At 41.9% G+C, this 15743-nt stretch overlaps 2 protein-coding genes across 2 annotated transcripts in view; both read left to right on the top strand.

Moving 5' to 3' along the window:
• The window catches only part of LOC109888948 (kinase non-catalytic C-lobe domain-containing protein 1), a 50879-nt gene extending 41066 nt beyond the window's left edge, over nucleotides 1-9813 (top strand). The window contains exons 10-16 of the mRNA XM_031823377.1: nucleotides 1170-1385; nucleotides 1670-1752; nucleotides 1979-2132; nucleotides 2383-2505; nucleotides 2984-3043; nucleotides 5718-5875; nucleotides 7023-9813. Coding sequence (XP_031679237.1) covers nucleotides 1170-1385; nucleotides 1670-1752; nucleotides 1979-2132; nucleotides 2383-2505; nucleotides 2984-3043; nucleotides 5718-5875; nucleotides 7023-7254 — 1026 coding nt within the window. The 3' untranslated portion in view covers nucleotides 7255-9813. The remainder of the gene's footprint in view (nucleotides 1-1169; nucleotides 1386-1669; nucleotides 1753-1978; nucleotides 2133-2382; nucleotides 2506-2983; nucleotides 3044-5717; nucleotides 5876-7022) is intronic.
• A 70-nt stretch (nucleotides 9814-9883) lies between these two features.
• On the top strand, nucleotides 9884-14927 carry LOC109888947 (homeobox protein vent1). The gene is made up of 5 exons (XM_020480095.2): nucleotides 9884-10958; nucleotides 11066-11298; nucleotides 11495-11609; nucleotides 14382-14581; nucleotides 14790-14927. The coding sequence occupies exons 1-5, from the start codon at nucleotides 10655-10657 to the stop codon at nucleotides 14925-14927; spliced, it is 990 nt and encodes a 329-aa protein (XP_020335684.2). The 5' UTR covers nucleotides 9884-10654.
• The last annotated feature ends 816 nt before the right edge of the window (nucleotides 14928-15743 follow it).

Below are 15743 nucleotides of genomic sequence, written 5' to 3'. Positions count from 1 at the left end.
CCTTAGATTTTAAAGCCGATTTTAAGTCTAAACTGGAACTGGGCCACTCAGGAACATTCAGTTTCGTCTTGGTAAGCAACTCCAATGTACATTTGGCCTTGTGTTTTAGATTATTGTCCTGCTGAAAGGTACATTTGTCGCCCAGTGTCTGTTGGAAAGCAGACTGAACCAGGTTTTCCTCTTGGATTTTGCCTGTGCTTAGCTCTATTCCATGTAATTTTATCCAGCAAAAAACTCCCTCTTCCTCGCCGATAACAAGCATGCCCATAACATGATGCAGCTACCACCATGCTTGAAAATATGAAGAGTGGTACTCAGTGATGTGTTGTTGGATTTGCCCCAAACATAACACTTTGTATTCAGGACATCTAGTGCATTTCATTGCCCCATTTAAAAAAAAGTTTTACTTTAGTGCCTTATTGCAAAATGAATGTTCTGGAATATTTTTTATTTTGTACAGGTTTCCTTTTCGCTCTGTCATTTAGGTTAGTATTGTGGAGTAGCTATAATGTTTTTGATCTATCATTTTTCTCCTATCACTGCCATTAAACTCTAACTGTTTTAAAGTCACCATTTGCCTAATGGTAAAATCCCTGAGCGGATTCCTTTCTCTCCGGCAACTGACTTAGTAAGGATGCCTGTATCTTTGTAGTGACTGTTGTGTATTGATACACCATCCAAAGTGTAATTAATAACTTGTCCATGCTCAAAGGGCTATTCAGTGTTGCTTTGGATTTTGTTACCCAATTGGTGCCCTTCACTGCTCGACTGAGGGACCTTACAATTATCTGTATGTGTGGGCTACAGAGATGAGGTAGTCATTCAAAAGTCATGTTCAACACTATTACTGCACATGCAACTTATTATGTGACTTGTTAAACATATTTACTCCTGAACATAATTAGGCTTGCCATAACAAAGGGGTTGAATACTTACTGACTCAAGACATTTAAACTTTTCATTTTTTATGAATTTGTAAAAATATCTAAAAACATAATTCCACTTTGACATTATGGGGTATTGTGTGTAGGCCAGTGACACTAAATGTAATCCATTTTAAATTGAGGCTGTAACACAACAAAGGGGGAAAGTCGAGGGATCTGAATCATTTCTGAAGGCACTGTATGTATTCAAAGCCATAACCTTTCTAAGTTGATGTATCTCTGTAGAGCTTCCAGTGGAGGATATCCAGGGTGGTTGAGCCCCAGTCGACCCAGCCTAAAGACAAGGCCTACTCCATAGCAGCAGCCCTGCCCCGGCCCTACTACACCTCGCATATGGATAACATCTCCAGTGCCTGCCTTAGAAGCGAGGAGAGACACCACTTTAGTCAGAGTGAACACAGCGCCCAACACACAGCACAGCAACTCACTCTACTGCAGCAGGTACACACGAACGCACGCACACACTGGCATGCACACATGCACAGCCCACCAAATCATCCTGCTGCAACATATGCACAGACATGCAATTTCTACCTCTCTCATGCATTCACACTCACCCACAAACATTGTCATTTATAAACACCAGGGGGAGACAAATCACTCCTTTACAAATTTTAAAACAGATTCACAGACCTGCAATATATATTTACATTTACATTTGAGTCATTTAGCAGATAAATGTGTAAAATAAGCTTTTGGTTTGAATTTTTTTTCTCCAAATGCAGGAAATGTTTCAAGGCTGTCACCCAATTCATTTCCTCAACTCTAAATCTCAAGGAGTCAGGGACAAAGCTGTTTGTGTCACCAAGTGAGTAAATATTCCCTGCGCTCCAAATATTTCAGTGGCTTTTCAGTCAAATTTGTTTGAAGTACCAAATGAGTACACCAGAATGTATAATCTGAACACATTATCACTTGCTAGATAATGAGCCATTCGTTCCAGTCAGCCATTGCATCCCTGACAATTTGGGACATAAAATAAACCATTCATCAACAGCCCAGTCTCTCGTCTGACTGCCTGTCTTCTGCCACAGACATGCGGCACACTCTGTTCCTCCAGTAGAGGGCAGCAATCTATTTGTTCATGAAGGGACTCCACAGGACAGCCACCTCCAACAGCTACTGAGATATGCTGACAGCGTCTCCAATTGGGTCTCTGCAGAAATCGTCATCTGTGATTCGATAAAGGTGAGATCTACTAGTAACGAGGCTACAACTCTGTTGGACAGTACGGTGTGATCTCTATATCGTCGTGCATCATTAATTCATTGAACACACACACACACATCATTTATTTTCATTCACAGTCAGCCGTTGCCCATTGACTCTAATTACGTGAGAGCCATCAGATGCACTTATATGATGTGTTCTTTGTTTTCTATAACGATTTGTGTGAATGCATGACCATCGGATCTCTCTTCTTCTTTTCTTGCTGCAGATCCAAGCGGCATTGCTCACCAAGTTTCTCCTAATTGCCAAACACTGCTATGAATCAAGAGACTTTGCCACAGCAATGCAGGTCCTTGGAGGCCTGGAGAATGTGATTGTCAGGCAATTACCGGTAAGTCTGCGTGCCTGCATTTGAAACGGCACTCTATTCCCTACATACATGTATTGCACTACTTCGGACCAGAGCCATTTTCGGAATCACCCCATGGGAAAAAAAGAATAATAATTCTACACAGACAGGTGGAACGTTTGTAAAGTAACGTACCTCTTAGGCCCTTAATGAAGGGAAATGTCTCTTTTACTCTGCTGTTATGGAAGCCAGAACATCAGAATTTGTGTTGAAACAAGACGTAGGAGGAAGTAACGGCACCGAAAATGGGTGCTTACCCCGTGAAGTGCAACAGAAACGTCCCGTTTTAATTGTGTAAGTGTAACAACTGAAATGGATGTATTCTTGTTGTTTCTCCATGTTCTAATAATATTCTACCTGTTCTAGTCAATGCTGAACTTTTAAGGGAGTAAAGCTTCCGTAAGTGTGAGACAGATTTATTGGTTCTTGCTAAATGAAACACCTCTTCTCTTGCCGATAGGCTTGGAAACATCTGTCTACCAAGGTGTGTGAGGTCCTTGAGGATCTGCGAGCCGTGCAGGTGAGGCCGCTCGCGTGCGCGCGTGTGTGTGTGTCCTCTGCTGTACCAGAGACGTGGTGCTTCAGGAAAATAAACCGAAAGAAAAACACCTTCAAGCAGCACATCTGTGTGTGAAATTCTGTGACATGCTCACAGCTGGCCAGCATTTTGTTATATTCATTTTTTTACTGGTTTATTTAAACGATTGTTATATAGAAACTAATCTTGTGCTACCAGACATCACACCGTATTCTCATTTGAGAATGGCTGAAGGCTGGTGTAAAGTACCTAATTAAAAATACTTTTAAGTATTTATTTATGTTATTTTTGGGGGTATTTTTACTATTTTTGACAACTTTTACTTCACTACATTCCTAAAGAAAATAATGTACTTTTTACTCCATACACCCATACCTGACACCCAAAAGCACTTGTAAAATTTTTACTGGAAAATGGTCCAATTCACTTTTAAGAGAACATCCCTGGTCATCCCTACTGCCTCTGATCTGGCGGACTCATTAAACAAATGTTTTGTTTGTAAATTAATGTCTGAGTGTTGGAGTTTGCGCCTGGCTATCTGTAAATTACAATTGGGCCATCTAAACTCAGCAAAAAAATGGACCCTGTCTTTCAAAGAGAATTCGTAAAAATCCAAATTACTTCACAGATCTTCAATGTAAAGGGTTTAAACACTGTTTCCCATGCTTGTTCAATAAACAATTAATTAACATGCACCTGTGGGACGGTCGTTAAGACACTAACAGCTTACAGATGGTAGGCAGTTAAGGTCACAGTTATGAAAACGTAGGACACTAAAGAGGCATTTATACTGACACCAGAAGAAAGATGCCCAGGGTTCCTGCTCATCTGCGTGAACGTGCCTTAGGCATGCTGCAAGGAGGCATGGGGACTGCAGATGTGGCCAGAGCATTAAATTGCAATGTCCGTACTGTGAGATGCCTAAGACAGCGCTACAGGGAGACAGGACGTACAGCTGATCGTTCTCACAGTGGCGGACCACGTGTAACGACACCTGCACAGGATCGGTACATCTGAACATTACACCTGCAGGACAGGTACAGAATGGCAACAATCCCTCCATCAGTGCCCAGACTGTCCGCAATAGGCTGAGAGAGGCTGGACTGACGGCTTGTAGGCCTGTTGTAAGGCAGGTCCTCACCAGATATCACCGGCAACAGCGTCGCCTATGGGCACAAACCCACCATCGCTGGACCAGACAGAAATGGCAAGAAGGGCTCTTCACTGACGAGTCACGGTTTTGTCTCACCAGAGGTGATGGGCGGATTTGCGTTTGTCGTCGAAGGAATGACTAACACCGAGGTCTGTACTCTGGAGCGGGATCAATTTGGAGGTGGAGGGTCCGTCATGGCCTGGGATGATGTGTCACAGCATGATCGGACTGAGCTTGATGTCATTGCAGGCAATCTCAATGCTGTGTGTTACAGGGAAGACATCCTCCCTCATGTGGGTCCCTTCCTGCAGGCTCATCCTGACATGACCCTCCAGTATGACAATGCCACCAGCCATACTGCTCATTTTGTGCGTGATTTCCTGCAAGGCAGGAAAATCAGTGTTCTGCCATGGCCAGCGAAGAGCCTGGATCTCAATCCCATTGAGCATGTCTGGGACCTGTTGAATCGGAGGGTGAGGGATAGGGCCATTCCCCCAGAAATGTCCGGGAACTTGCAGGTGCCTTGGTGGAAGAGTGGGGTAACATCTCACAGGAAGAACTGGCAAATCTGGTGCAGTCATGAGGAGGAGATGCACTGCAGTACTTAATGCAGCTGGTGGCCACACCAGATACTGACTGTTACTTTTGATTTTGGCCCCCCATTTATTCAGGGACACATTATTCCATTTCTGTTAGTCACATGTCTGTGGAACTTGTTCAGTTTATGTCTCAGTTGTTGAATCTTGTTATGTTCATACAAATATTTACACATGTTAAGTTTGCTGAAAATTAACACAGTTGACAGCTAGAGGGCGTTTATTTTTTAGTTTAGTTTGCATAATATAAGGGGTTGAAATCATTAAAACATTTACTTTGATACTTAAGTATATTTGAGCAATTGCATTGACTTTTGATATTTAAGAATATTTAAACCAACTACTTTTAGACTTTTGCTCAAGTAGTATTTTACTGGGTGACTTTTACTTGAGTCATTTTTTATTAAGTTATCTTTACTTTTACTCAAGTATAAAAATTTAGGACTTTTTCTACCACTGGCTATGTATTTATTTATATTTGTATAACCTTTATTTAACTAGGCAAGTCAGTTACGAACAAATTCTTATTTACAATGACAGCCTACCCCGGCCAAACCCGGACAACGCTGAGCCAATTGTACGCCGTCCTATAGAACTCCCAATCACGCCCGGATGTGATTCTGCCTGGATTCAAACCAGGGACTGCAGTGACGCCTCTTGCACTGAGATGTAGTGCCTTAGACCGCTGTGCATATAAAACCAAACTTGATGGAAAATATTCTCAAGTAACATTCAGTACACGTGCCGACCTTGGAAGAGGAGGGATTTTGCTCAACTTTACAGTAAAAAAAAATCATGAAATCAATGTTATAAATCAATGGAAGAGTAAGACATCTGTTTGTGAATGCTCTTTCTCTCTCTCACTCACTCTATTTCCCTCTCTCCCCTCCCCTTCCCTCTTTGTCAGGTCTTTCTGAAGAGTGATAACCTGTGTCTGATGGGAGGAGAGCATGTGAGGAGGAGACCCACCCTCCCTGCTGTCCACATCCTGGCCATGCACATCCAGCAGCTGGAGATAGGAGCCTTCACTCTGACCAGTGGCGCATACAAGTGGCCAAAACTCAGGTGAATGAACATAATGCAATTTCTCAGGGCCGGTTCCCTGGACACAGATTAAGTCGTGGACTAAAAAGGATGTTTTAAGGAGAATCTGAATAGAGTATTTGAAAGTGGGTTTAAATCAAGGACTAGGCTTATTTAGGGTCCGGGAAACCGGAACTTGGGCCTGTATTTACAAACTGTCTCAGAGTAGGAGTGGTGACTTAGGATCAGAGTAGCCTTTTAGATCATAATGAATAAGATTATATGGACAGGGAAAATGTGATCCTAGATTTGCATGCTTTGTGAATACATGCCTAGGACTATGTTTAAACTGGGTCTAGAAAATCTTGTAGCCTACACAAGGCCAAAACACTCCAAATACTTGCCAATAGCATTTATTTGCATGTATCTACATTTGAGATTAATTTTGGTCACCTTTGCACTGACAGGGATATCAACCTGACACTCATTGATAAATGGCATAAACTTGAGATTAACTTTCTCCCTCGATGTAATGAAGTGGGCCAAATTGCCATCAAACAAGTTTCCCTGTGTCCTTCTACCCACTCAAATATGGCGGCCAGATGCTGGGTTCACAGAAAGTCGCGGCGGACGATAATGACACAGCTGCTTATTCTGTGGCAGTCGTGTACGATTTGGGTTCCTCTACTAAAGCTAGCACACAGCCAGATGGTGTATCGGGGATAGGGTGTGATATTAGGAGATGTGGCACACCAGGTGCTCCGAGACACATCGATGTTGACAGATGCTGTGGTCATAAGGGTCACGGTGAGAGGCAGCATCACAGCTGGTTATGATAGACCCTAGGTTCCCCGACTACTCTGGAAATCAGGTCACTTACTGTACTGTATATGGTGCAAGTGTTCAGTAAAGTGGTGGGAAACTATGTTTGTGTTTCTGCCGCATATGAACAATAGCAAACTCCTTTTTCTCCTTTTTACTCTCTGTCTTGTTCTCCATCTCCATGGTGGCCCCAACTTTTACCGCAGCATTTGTCCTAATTTTCTGTACTTTCTTGTCACCCCTCTTTGCCGCTTTATCTGCTTCTCTCTCTCTCTCACTCTCTCTCACTCTCTCTCTCTCTCACTCTCTCTCTCTCACACTCTCTCTCACACTCTCTCTCACTCTCTCTCTCTCACTCACTCTCCAGAACCATAGCCAAGGTGGTGAGTCAGGTGCATGCATTCCAGGAGACGGTGTACTCCTTCACTCCTGACCCGGGGCTGCAGGCCTACATCAGACTAAGAATAGCCCACCTCAGTGGCTGTGACATTCCCCTGCTGGCTGCAGACAACGAGGCCAACTTCCACCACAACCCCACTGACCGACACACCCGCAGGATCCAGGACACACTGAAGAGGGTGAAGGCCACCTTCCAGTGACCCGCATCCTTGCTAATCTAGGATCAATTTGGTCTATTAAGTCATAATGAATATGATTATATGGACAGAGAGAACCTATTCCTAGCCCAGGTCAGACAACTACTCAACAGACTTCGAACCCTCCACACCTCACTGGGTTCCTATAGTAGCAGGGACTGGGTGGGTGTCTGGGAAAAACTGTTCATTTTTCTCTGTTTATTGGTCATATTTTTTTTTGTAAGAATCCAGCTCAACCTCCCACATTGCACCCCATAGCCTGACAACCCACAGCACACATCCAACTCCTAGATTCTCTCCAAAGCGGACTCCAATGTCAAGTGAAACTTTGAATTGTTTTTTATATATTTTTTTATATTGGGATGAGGAGAGTAGAAAACAGTATGGGACTTTTAAAAATCCTTCTGGTGGAGGCATATCGATGCTCGCGTTTCTCTTACATGAAGTTTGATTGCTCGTCTCCGAGACAACATAATGATGATAATGTGCAACAATGTTTCATGATGAGTTGAGGTAATGTCTTTAATTCACTAAGTGTACTATGCTAAATGAGATATTTTGATACAACCACAGATAGCTAATGACCATTTTCATCCCTCCGGAGCACCATTTTAAATACATTGACAATGGCTATTTGACATGATAATTACAGCATTTCAAGATACAAGAGAAATATCAAAATCATGATGTATTTTGCTATTATGACAAAATGATTTCAAATACCTGAATAATTGCTATAGTTCCACACACTAAGTGTTTTTTTTTAAACAAACGTTAATGTTGCAATGTAACTACGGTGTATATAGGCAACACATTGTTGCATAGTCAGACTTGCAAAGGTGAAATTAGATACTTTTCTAAACATGTGATTTGCAAACTAATTGAAACAACTGCAATAAATGTTTTAATAGATTGAGTTTGCTACACATTTTGAGCATGGTATGCTACCTTCTTGTTCCTGGTTGATTAATGCTAAAACATCATGAAATGTTCTGTCTTTCTTTCAGTCAAATTTTTTTTATCAACATACATGCATGTGGCAAAACAAAACCATAAACATTGGCATAATTATACTCCCATATTTAGCACATTGACATCTTGTTAAGTTAATTATCGTTTTAAATGATGTACTGAATATGAGAATTAAGTGCTGTAGTTACAATTATTGTATGTCTCCTAGCACTATTTCAAGCATCTAAAAACGCAAATTAAATTACCTTGTAATCTTTCATGTTTCAGAGTCTGATGTAAATGTGCTAAATATGTTAGTTTATGCCAAACTTTGGTGTTTTCCCACATATGTTCATATATTTTCTGACTGAAAGAAAAGTTCCTGATTTTTATATAATTCATCAACCAGGGGACGAGAATGTAGCCCACCATGCTTAAAATGAGAAGCAAACTCAATCTATGAAAATTTGTATTGTATCTTACTTGTGTTTTTGTATGGATTTATAGCAACACCACAAACAAACAAAAACGACCTGATCGCTGAGGATCGGAGAGCATGTGTCAGTGGCAGGCTCATTGTGTTTGGAGATGTTGTAGTTGTGCGTCCAATTTGTCTCCGACTACTAAGGACGTTGCCACAGAGGCGAGGAAATATGCTCTGTATGGAAGCGACTTCCCTCGGCGGCGTCCCGTGAGGACCGGACAGCTTTCCATTGTTATCTGACGGGATCAGGGCACCTCCTCAAAGCACTCGAGATAAAGGGTCGTAATTGGGAGGCTGAGAAGCAATAGTCAGATCATCGATAAAGGAGACATTCAATATATCCTTATCTGCATTGTCATAGCTAAGCGATAATTTTAGGGGTATTGTCCCGTAGCTGCTGGGGGTCTTCCATCTGAAGAGACTGAAACACGTGAAGGGCTTCGTATACACAGAGAAGGGACACCTGGCGACATTGGCCTGGTTGGATCATTTGGGTTGACCAAATTTCTTCAACTTCCCATTTCTAGATATTTTTGACATTCTTTCTGGCGAACATCTGGCTGGAATGCAATTTTGGACAGGCCTCTTTGGGGATATTTTACGCATGTGTAAGCTATGCAAAACCACATGCACTGTAGCCATTGTAGGCGTTTTTCAGACTTCTTTAGAGCTTGCTCTCCCTTATTTACATTACAATCAAACCTAATTGTGTTGCTACTGTAATACCTTTGATCTGTAATGTTTAAACCGACTGCGCCAAATGCTGTCTGTTGGGCCAGTGGCGCCAGTGCTCACCGGGGTATCGAAGAGGTGTTAATGCTAAACCATTAGAGTAGTATATTACTTGCCTTTGCTTTACATTTGTGGTGGAAGGGGCTTAGAAAGGAATGGTGTAAATGATTAGACTGCAATGTTGTGTAAAATCATTTAAATAATTAATATCAGAGTGGTCAACTATAAAGGGTTATAAAATATCATTCCATTCCCATAAAATTATAAGAGGCCACAGTGATTGCATGAAATGTATGTGTACGATCCCACGATCGGCTTTAAACGTCTCAATCAGGTGGGGTGCAGAACTCCACCACTTTTGGTTTAGTTTAATAAAATATATTGTTGCAAAAGCGTTAAAGGGAGGGGCAAAGTGCTGTTTTTTAGACCGATTAGCCTCGCGATTTGTCAACTCGTGCAAAAATGATCTGTCAATCATTTTGGATTTAAAAGGTCTAGGTAGCCTAGTTAGCCCAAGTTGAATCAATAATCACAATAGACCGGGAGTTATTAGGCCTACATGATGCAAACATGCACAATACTGTAGAAGGTCTGGAGTTGTACCTGTTTAGGTTACCAGATCAGGATAAACTACTGGCCCCAGGAACAAAGATCGCCCCAGCACTGTGGTGTCACCTCTGGGATCACAAGGTACAGATATAGACACAATTGTCACCTCACTAACTTGTGTTGCAGCATGGTGTTACAAGTTTAGTCGTATTGAGGTTTCCTTTTTTATTAAGTCTGGGCCTATGGCAAACCCTGTTATCTTGATTAGATAGTGTTTTTAATTGGTCTGCTGTTTTCAGTGTGATCTATTCGCTCTGGAATACAACTTAAACGTCAAGTTCTTATTTTTATTAATATTAAATACACACATTGTGTCAACATATAACATCCTTTGAACTATGATGCAGATGAGGACACTCCGCCTCTGTGTGTGATGTTTCGGTATACTTTCAGCTGAGGCAGACAAATGCACGAGCTCAACTGGTTCTCACAGACTTGGTGGCGCCAGGCTTTCACACAATCAGGATGTGAAAGGCTTCAACAACGAGGCATTTAGGCCCCAATCACTGGGAATCGATCAGGCGTTAACACGCCTTTGCATATGCACAATTTTAAGTGGGTCGGGACTTTATAGGGAGGGCCCTCAACAGGTCTTGTCACAACATTCTCGGGCCCTCTTTAGATAGTATGCTGACCAACACAGAGCTCCTAGAGGCAAACATGGTCAAGGTCTTCTCTGTCGACTGGCTCGCACAGAGCAATCACAACACCAACCCGAAAGAAGGACCTGTGGACACTATACCAACCTACTGCAGACCCCATGTTCCTTGTATGGTCCAGCCTCAACCGCCAACATTTTATAACAAGGTCTACCTCCAACCAAAACCAAAGACCACGAGGATTGAACGCACGGATTCCACTGAAGAACCCCAAAATCTAGAATCCAGGTTGAGCTCACCTCTGTATCCGGTACCATGTTCTTCCCCAACTCGTAAGTATAATTTATATACGATACAATAATAACAATAATAAAACATATTTTACATGATTAATGATGGGTGTTTTATTGAAGTGTATTCACTGACAATGGTATCACAGTTTCAGAAACCAGCGGGTACACCTCGGGGTATGACAGTGAGGCGGTCTCCTCGGAATGTCCCTCTGTGGAAGAGGCGAGCGAGGGAGAGAGAGACGGTGGCCAACGACGTGTGCGTACTAGGTTCACACCGGAGCAGATAGAGAAGCTGGAGAAGATTTTCAACACACACAAATATCCAGATGCTGGAGAAAGAGTCAAAACGGCACTGAAGTTGAACCTCTCTGAAACTCAGGTAAGAACATAAACTAAATGTAAACTACCCACTGGACACAGATTAAACGTCTATTCCACGTTGGTTCAAACAACGTTGACTCAACCCGTTTGTGCTCAGTGGGTATGCACATTATTGTCATTAGGCCTATACAATGTGTATTTATATTTCATTCGATTACATTAGTGTTCTAATCCATTTTCATGTTATGTTTCAGGTGAGAACTTGGTTTCAGAACAGGAGGATGAAACTGAAAAGGGAGCTCCAAGAGTATCCAGTTCAGTCTCAGATGATGTTCCAGCCCATTCGACCATTTCAGTACCACGGCTTCGGTGAACAGCAACTCTCCCCCGCTGCAAACCACGTGATATACCAGCCCATGGTGGAACAGATGGTTTCTCATCAACACCCTTACGCATATTTCTACTAAGGACATTAAAAGCTGCAGACTTCAAACTTTCCACTCTAACACTAAATTCGAGTGAAATCTAGTTGTTGTTTTTTCTTGGACGTGAACATATTTCTTTAAAGATGTACAGATGTTAAAATTATATTTATCATTCAATAAAGTCTATCTTATATCACAACCGTACTTTTCTACTTTCGTATGCATTGTCAACGTCAACATTTTCACGTTTGACAGCGACAATAGTTGCTGTCAATTAAATCAATTATGTTAAATGTAGGATGATCGCATTATTTTGATTACATGATTAGGGGTACCATGAATAGATCACATTGATCTATCGTTCAAGAATAGATGCTGCAGGGTCATGAAACGAAGTGTGGTTGGGGATCAGTTGGCTCTTGGGCCTGAGTTGTCAATCTGGTAGCTTCCCTGATCAAATCAAAGCAAACTTGTTTGTCACATGCGCCGAACAACCTTACCGTGAAATGTTTACTTACATTAACCAACAGTGATATTTGTATGTTTTGTATTTATTAAGGATCCCCATGAACTCCGTACTTGCCCATCTATTCAATTATTTAGGCATTTCAATTATTTTAAAAGTATGACTTCATTTATAGCCCTTTATGGGATTAGCGTGGACGCTTTCGAACAGAACTGTAGGCCAAAACTGCCAAGGCAGCAGCTACTCTCCCTGATGTTGGCCCCTGACTACCAGGTAACAAATCTTGGGCCTACAAAACTAATTATATATTGGCCTTTGCATATAGCGTGGTAACCGTGATGAATTTACCTACGAATCAATGAAAATCTGACAGATCAGCTACATTTTAGGCCTTATCATCTACGTCACTTCCCTCTCTTGTTCACCACAGCAGTGGCCCACATACTGTGCTTTCATATGCGCGTCAACTAATTCTGTTTGTCTCTAATGCGGCACTTCAAATGTTAGCTAACGGGGAGATCATGGTCAACAATTAGTCCTAATTGAGCCTGTCATTGATGAGTTTACACTTACCACATGAGCCCTAGGGACTGGCTCCAGAGAGTCTGGGGTTTTGTGTGCTAAATAGTCCGATCTCAGGTTTGATGTTGTGCCTGGGGTAACAATGGGATTATGTGATACGATTGCTGAGACCCTATGTCTTGAAGTAGGAAATAGATAGGATAACTTTGTCTATATAAATAATGTGAAAACCAGTCATTGTCCAGTTGGCCGTAAACAATCAATTGAAGCGTGATCATTTAAAGGTGGTAGACTAGATCACAAAACCACCCATACAGACAGATACTGACAGATACGACATAGAGGGTAACTACTGTAGGCTATATTATGCAATTAAATCAAATCAAAGTTTATTGGTCGTGTACATATATTTGCAGATGTTATCACTGGTGAAGCGAAATGCTTGTGTTTCTAGCTGCAACCAGTGCAGGTATTATGAAGAAGTGCAGTGATGTTGATGTGCTGAATGAAATATAGGAACTGCATTGAGACCTGCTATGGATCATGGTTGCTTGAGATTCACGATTCGCCAGGGGCCTAAAGAAAATACCCTTTCAAATTCACAAGTAAACAGAGATCAAATGTGGTTCTCTCATTTTCCGTTTAGGCATGCTTGACAGCATTCACACCCACTGTGTCAGACATACAATTGGTCCTCATCAGCAATCAGCTTCATGTTGGTGAGCAGACAGCTGGGCGCTTCTGTCTAGGTCTGGAACAATGGTCTCACAAATGATAGTTACAGTAGCCTGGCCCCATAGAATATCAGCGCAATAGAGAATTTTACGTATAGAAAAAGGCCATATGCCATCATACATTTTGGGGTAATATTTGCATTGCATGGATATATAGGGCCTATATATTTCCCCGTTAGATTATTGTAGGCTATCAATAAATCATGTCGATGCTATTGACATAAAAAAAAGTATTTACTTTTCCAAATGAAATAATGTAATATAATCAAAGCAGTGGCCTACAATTGTGTTTAACCCCGTCTACTCTAATCTCATAATGGCCTGTCAAATACTCTTTAGTAATTGACATACCTAAATAATTTCATTCTGAGATGGGCAACTAGGAGGCTATACCTGACTAGACCGAGTTTCATAGCCTACTCAGACATGGTGGCGCTGGGACACATCAACGATTGCAACATCTATTAATATCCATTACACAGACCATCACGGTTTGTATCGTTCGGTTGAGAGACCTTTGCATATGCAAATACAGTGGGGTGTCTCCTATATAGAGCGAGGACCGAGGTTCGAGGCCTTACATATAACAGACCACCAGATCGCACCAACAAGAGGGCACACCATGGCGAACTTCTCAGTCGAATGGCTATCTCAAAGTTTTTACAACACTTCAACGGACCAAGTGGACATCGAAGAAGACACAACACATGACAGGACAAGGTCCCGCATGCCTTGTGTAGTTGTTCCCGGTGCTCCATCAACGTATAATCAAGTTCCAGTTGAGCCAAAAGGACCTACTGAAGTGATCCTTCATGTCGACATGAACGAGCTTGCTGCTAAAGACGACTACACTCCATCATCTCCAAACAGTTCGTATATAATTTCCCCCCTCAAAGCAATCGTTTTGAGCATTTGATGTTGGAGTGTGTTACATATACGCCTACTTGTGATTTCTGGATGAATGACTGACTATTTTGTTTGTTTACCTTTCCAGGTAGCTGTGGCTACACGTCGGGCTCTGAGAGCGAGGTGGGGGACGATAGCGACGGCGAGTATGCACTACACCGCAGGATGAGAACCAAGTTCACCTCTGATCAGATTTGCAGACTAGAACGATCATTCAACAAACACAAATACCTCGGTACAACTCAGAGGAGAAAGATTGCTGAGAAAATGAAGCTCTCTGAAACTCAGGTAAGGACACAAGCCATAGCCTAAGCTGCGACATGTCTTCTCGACTTGGATTTAATGGTTTGATCAAGAAACACCATTACAACGTTAGCATTAATTAATATATCATATTATATTATTTCCTTTCAGGTGAAAACATGGTTTCAAAACAGAAGGATGAAGCTGAAACGCGAGGTCCAAGACCTGCGACCAGAATTATTTTCTCCTCCAGCATCTCTGCTGCCTCCACTGGTCTACGCCGCGCCGTCATTTCAGCACCAAGCGCCTCGTGGACAGCTCCACAACTTCGCCCAGAGAACACAAGCGCTCTGCCCGCATCACATTCAGAGAGTCCCTTTGCAACAGATGATTCATGGAAAACCAATTCACCCCATGATGTTGGCGCCCTGTTACTACTGACTGGACAGCAATCCTAAAGACTGTTACTACTGACTGGACAGCAATCCTAAAGACTTCTGTTTTAATAGTGAACTTCTGTTTAATTATTTGACTCGCAACTGGTTGATTCCAATTGGGGAATTTGTATCTAGAATCTAGATCTGTCTCCATCGTTGTCTGTTTTGAGGCTATTGTTTGATGTATATATAAATAAATATATGTAAACATTTGAATATTACGTTTTTCACAAATAAAATGTATAATAATTGTTACCAGCTTCTTGCTTTTTACCTTGTGCTTGTTTTTGCCATTATGCATGTACTATTCCATAATAGTTTCGGTTCAGTCCTTGGAATAATCTTTTAACCAATCAGGGGCATAATTCATTCACTATTGCGTTCACTAATCTGCCAAGCACTGGGCAGCAGGTAGCCTAGTGGTTAGAGTGTTGGCCTAGCAACCGGAAGGTTCCAAGATCGAACCGCGGAGCTGACTGTTGGTCTGTTCTGCCCCTGAAAAAGGCAGTTAACCCACTGTTCATAGGCGTCATTGAAAATAAAGAGTTTGTTCTTAAACTGAATTACCTAGTTGAATAAATCAATACATATTCTAGGTCAACTAAACATAAAAACCATGACATCAAAAGTGGGTATATAGCTATGAGACGGGACGTTAGCATGGCTTGTGTATGAAAGAACACAATTGCTTGGTGTTTAAACACCTGTCAAGGTCAAGCAACAAGCTGTATAATTCCAGAAAACGTATGGCAATAACGTGTCGTTGATTC

This window comes from Oncorhynchus kisutch, linkage group LG4, assembly GCF_002021735.2.
Source record: "Oncorhynchus kisutch isolate 150728-3 linkage group LG4, Okis_V2, whole genome shotgun sequence".
Lineage (NCBI taxonomy): Eukaryota > Metazoa > Chordata > Actinopteri > Salmoniformes > Salmonidae > Oncorhynchus > Oncorhynchus kisutch.
This window is presented reverse-complemented; position numbering and strand designations above follow the sequence as displayed.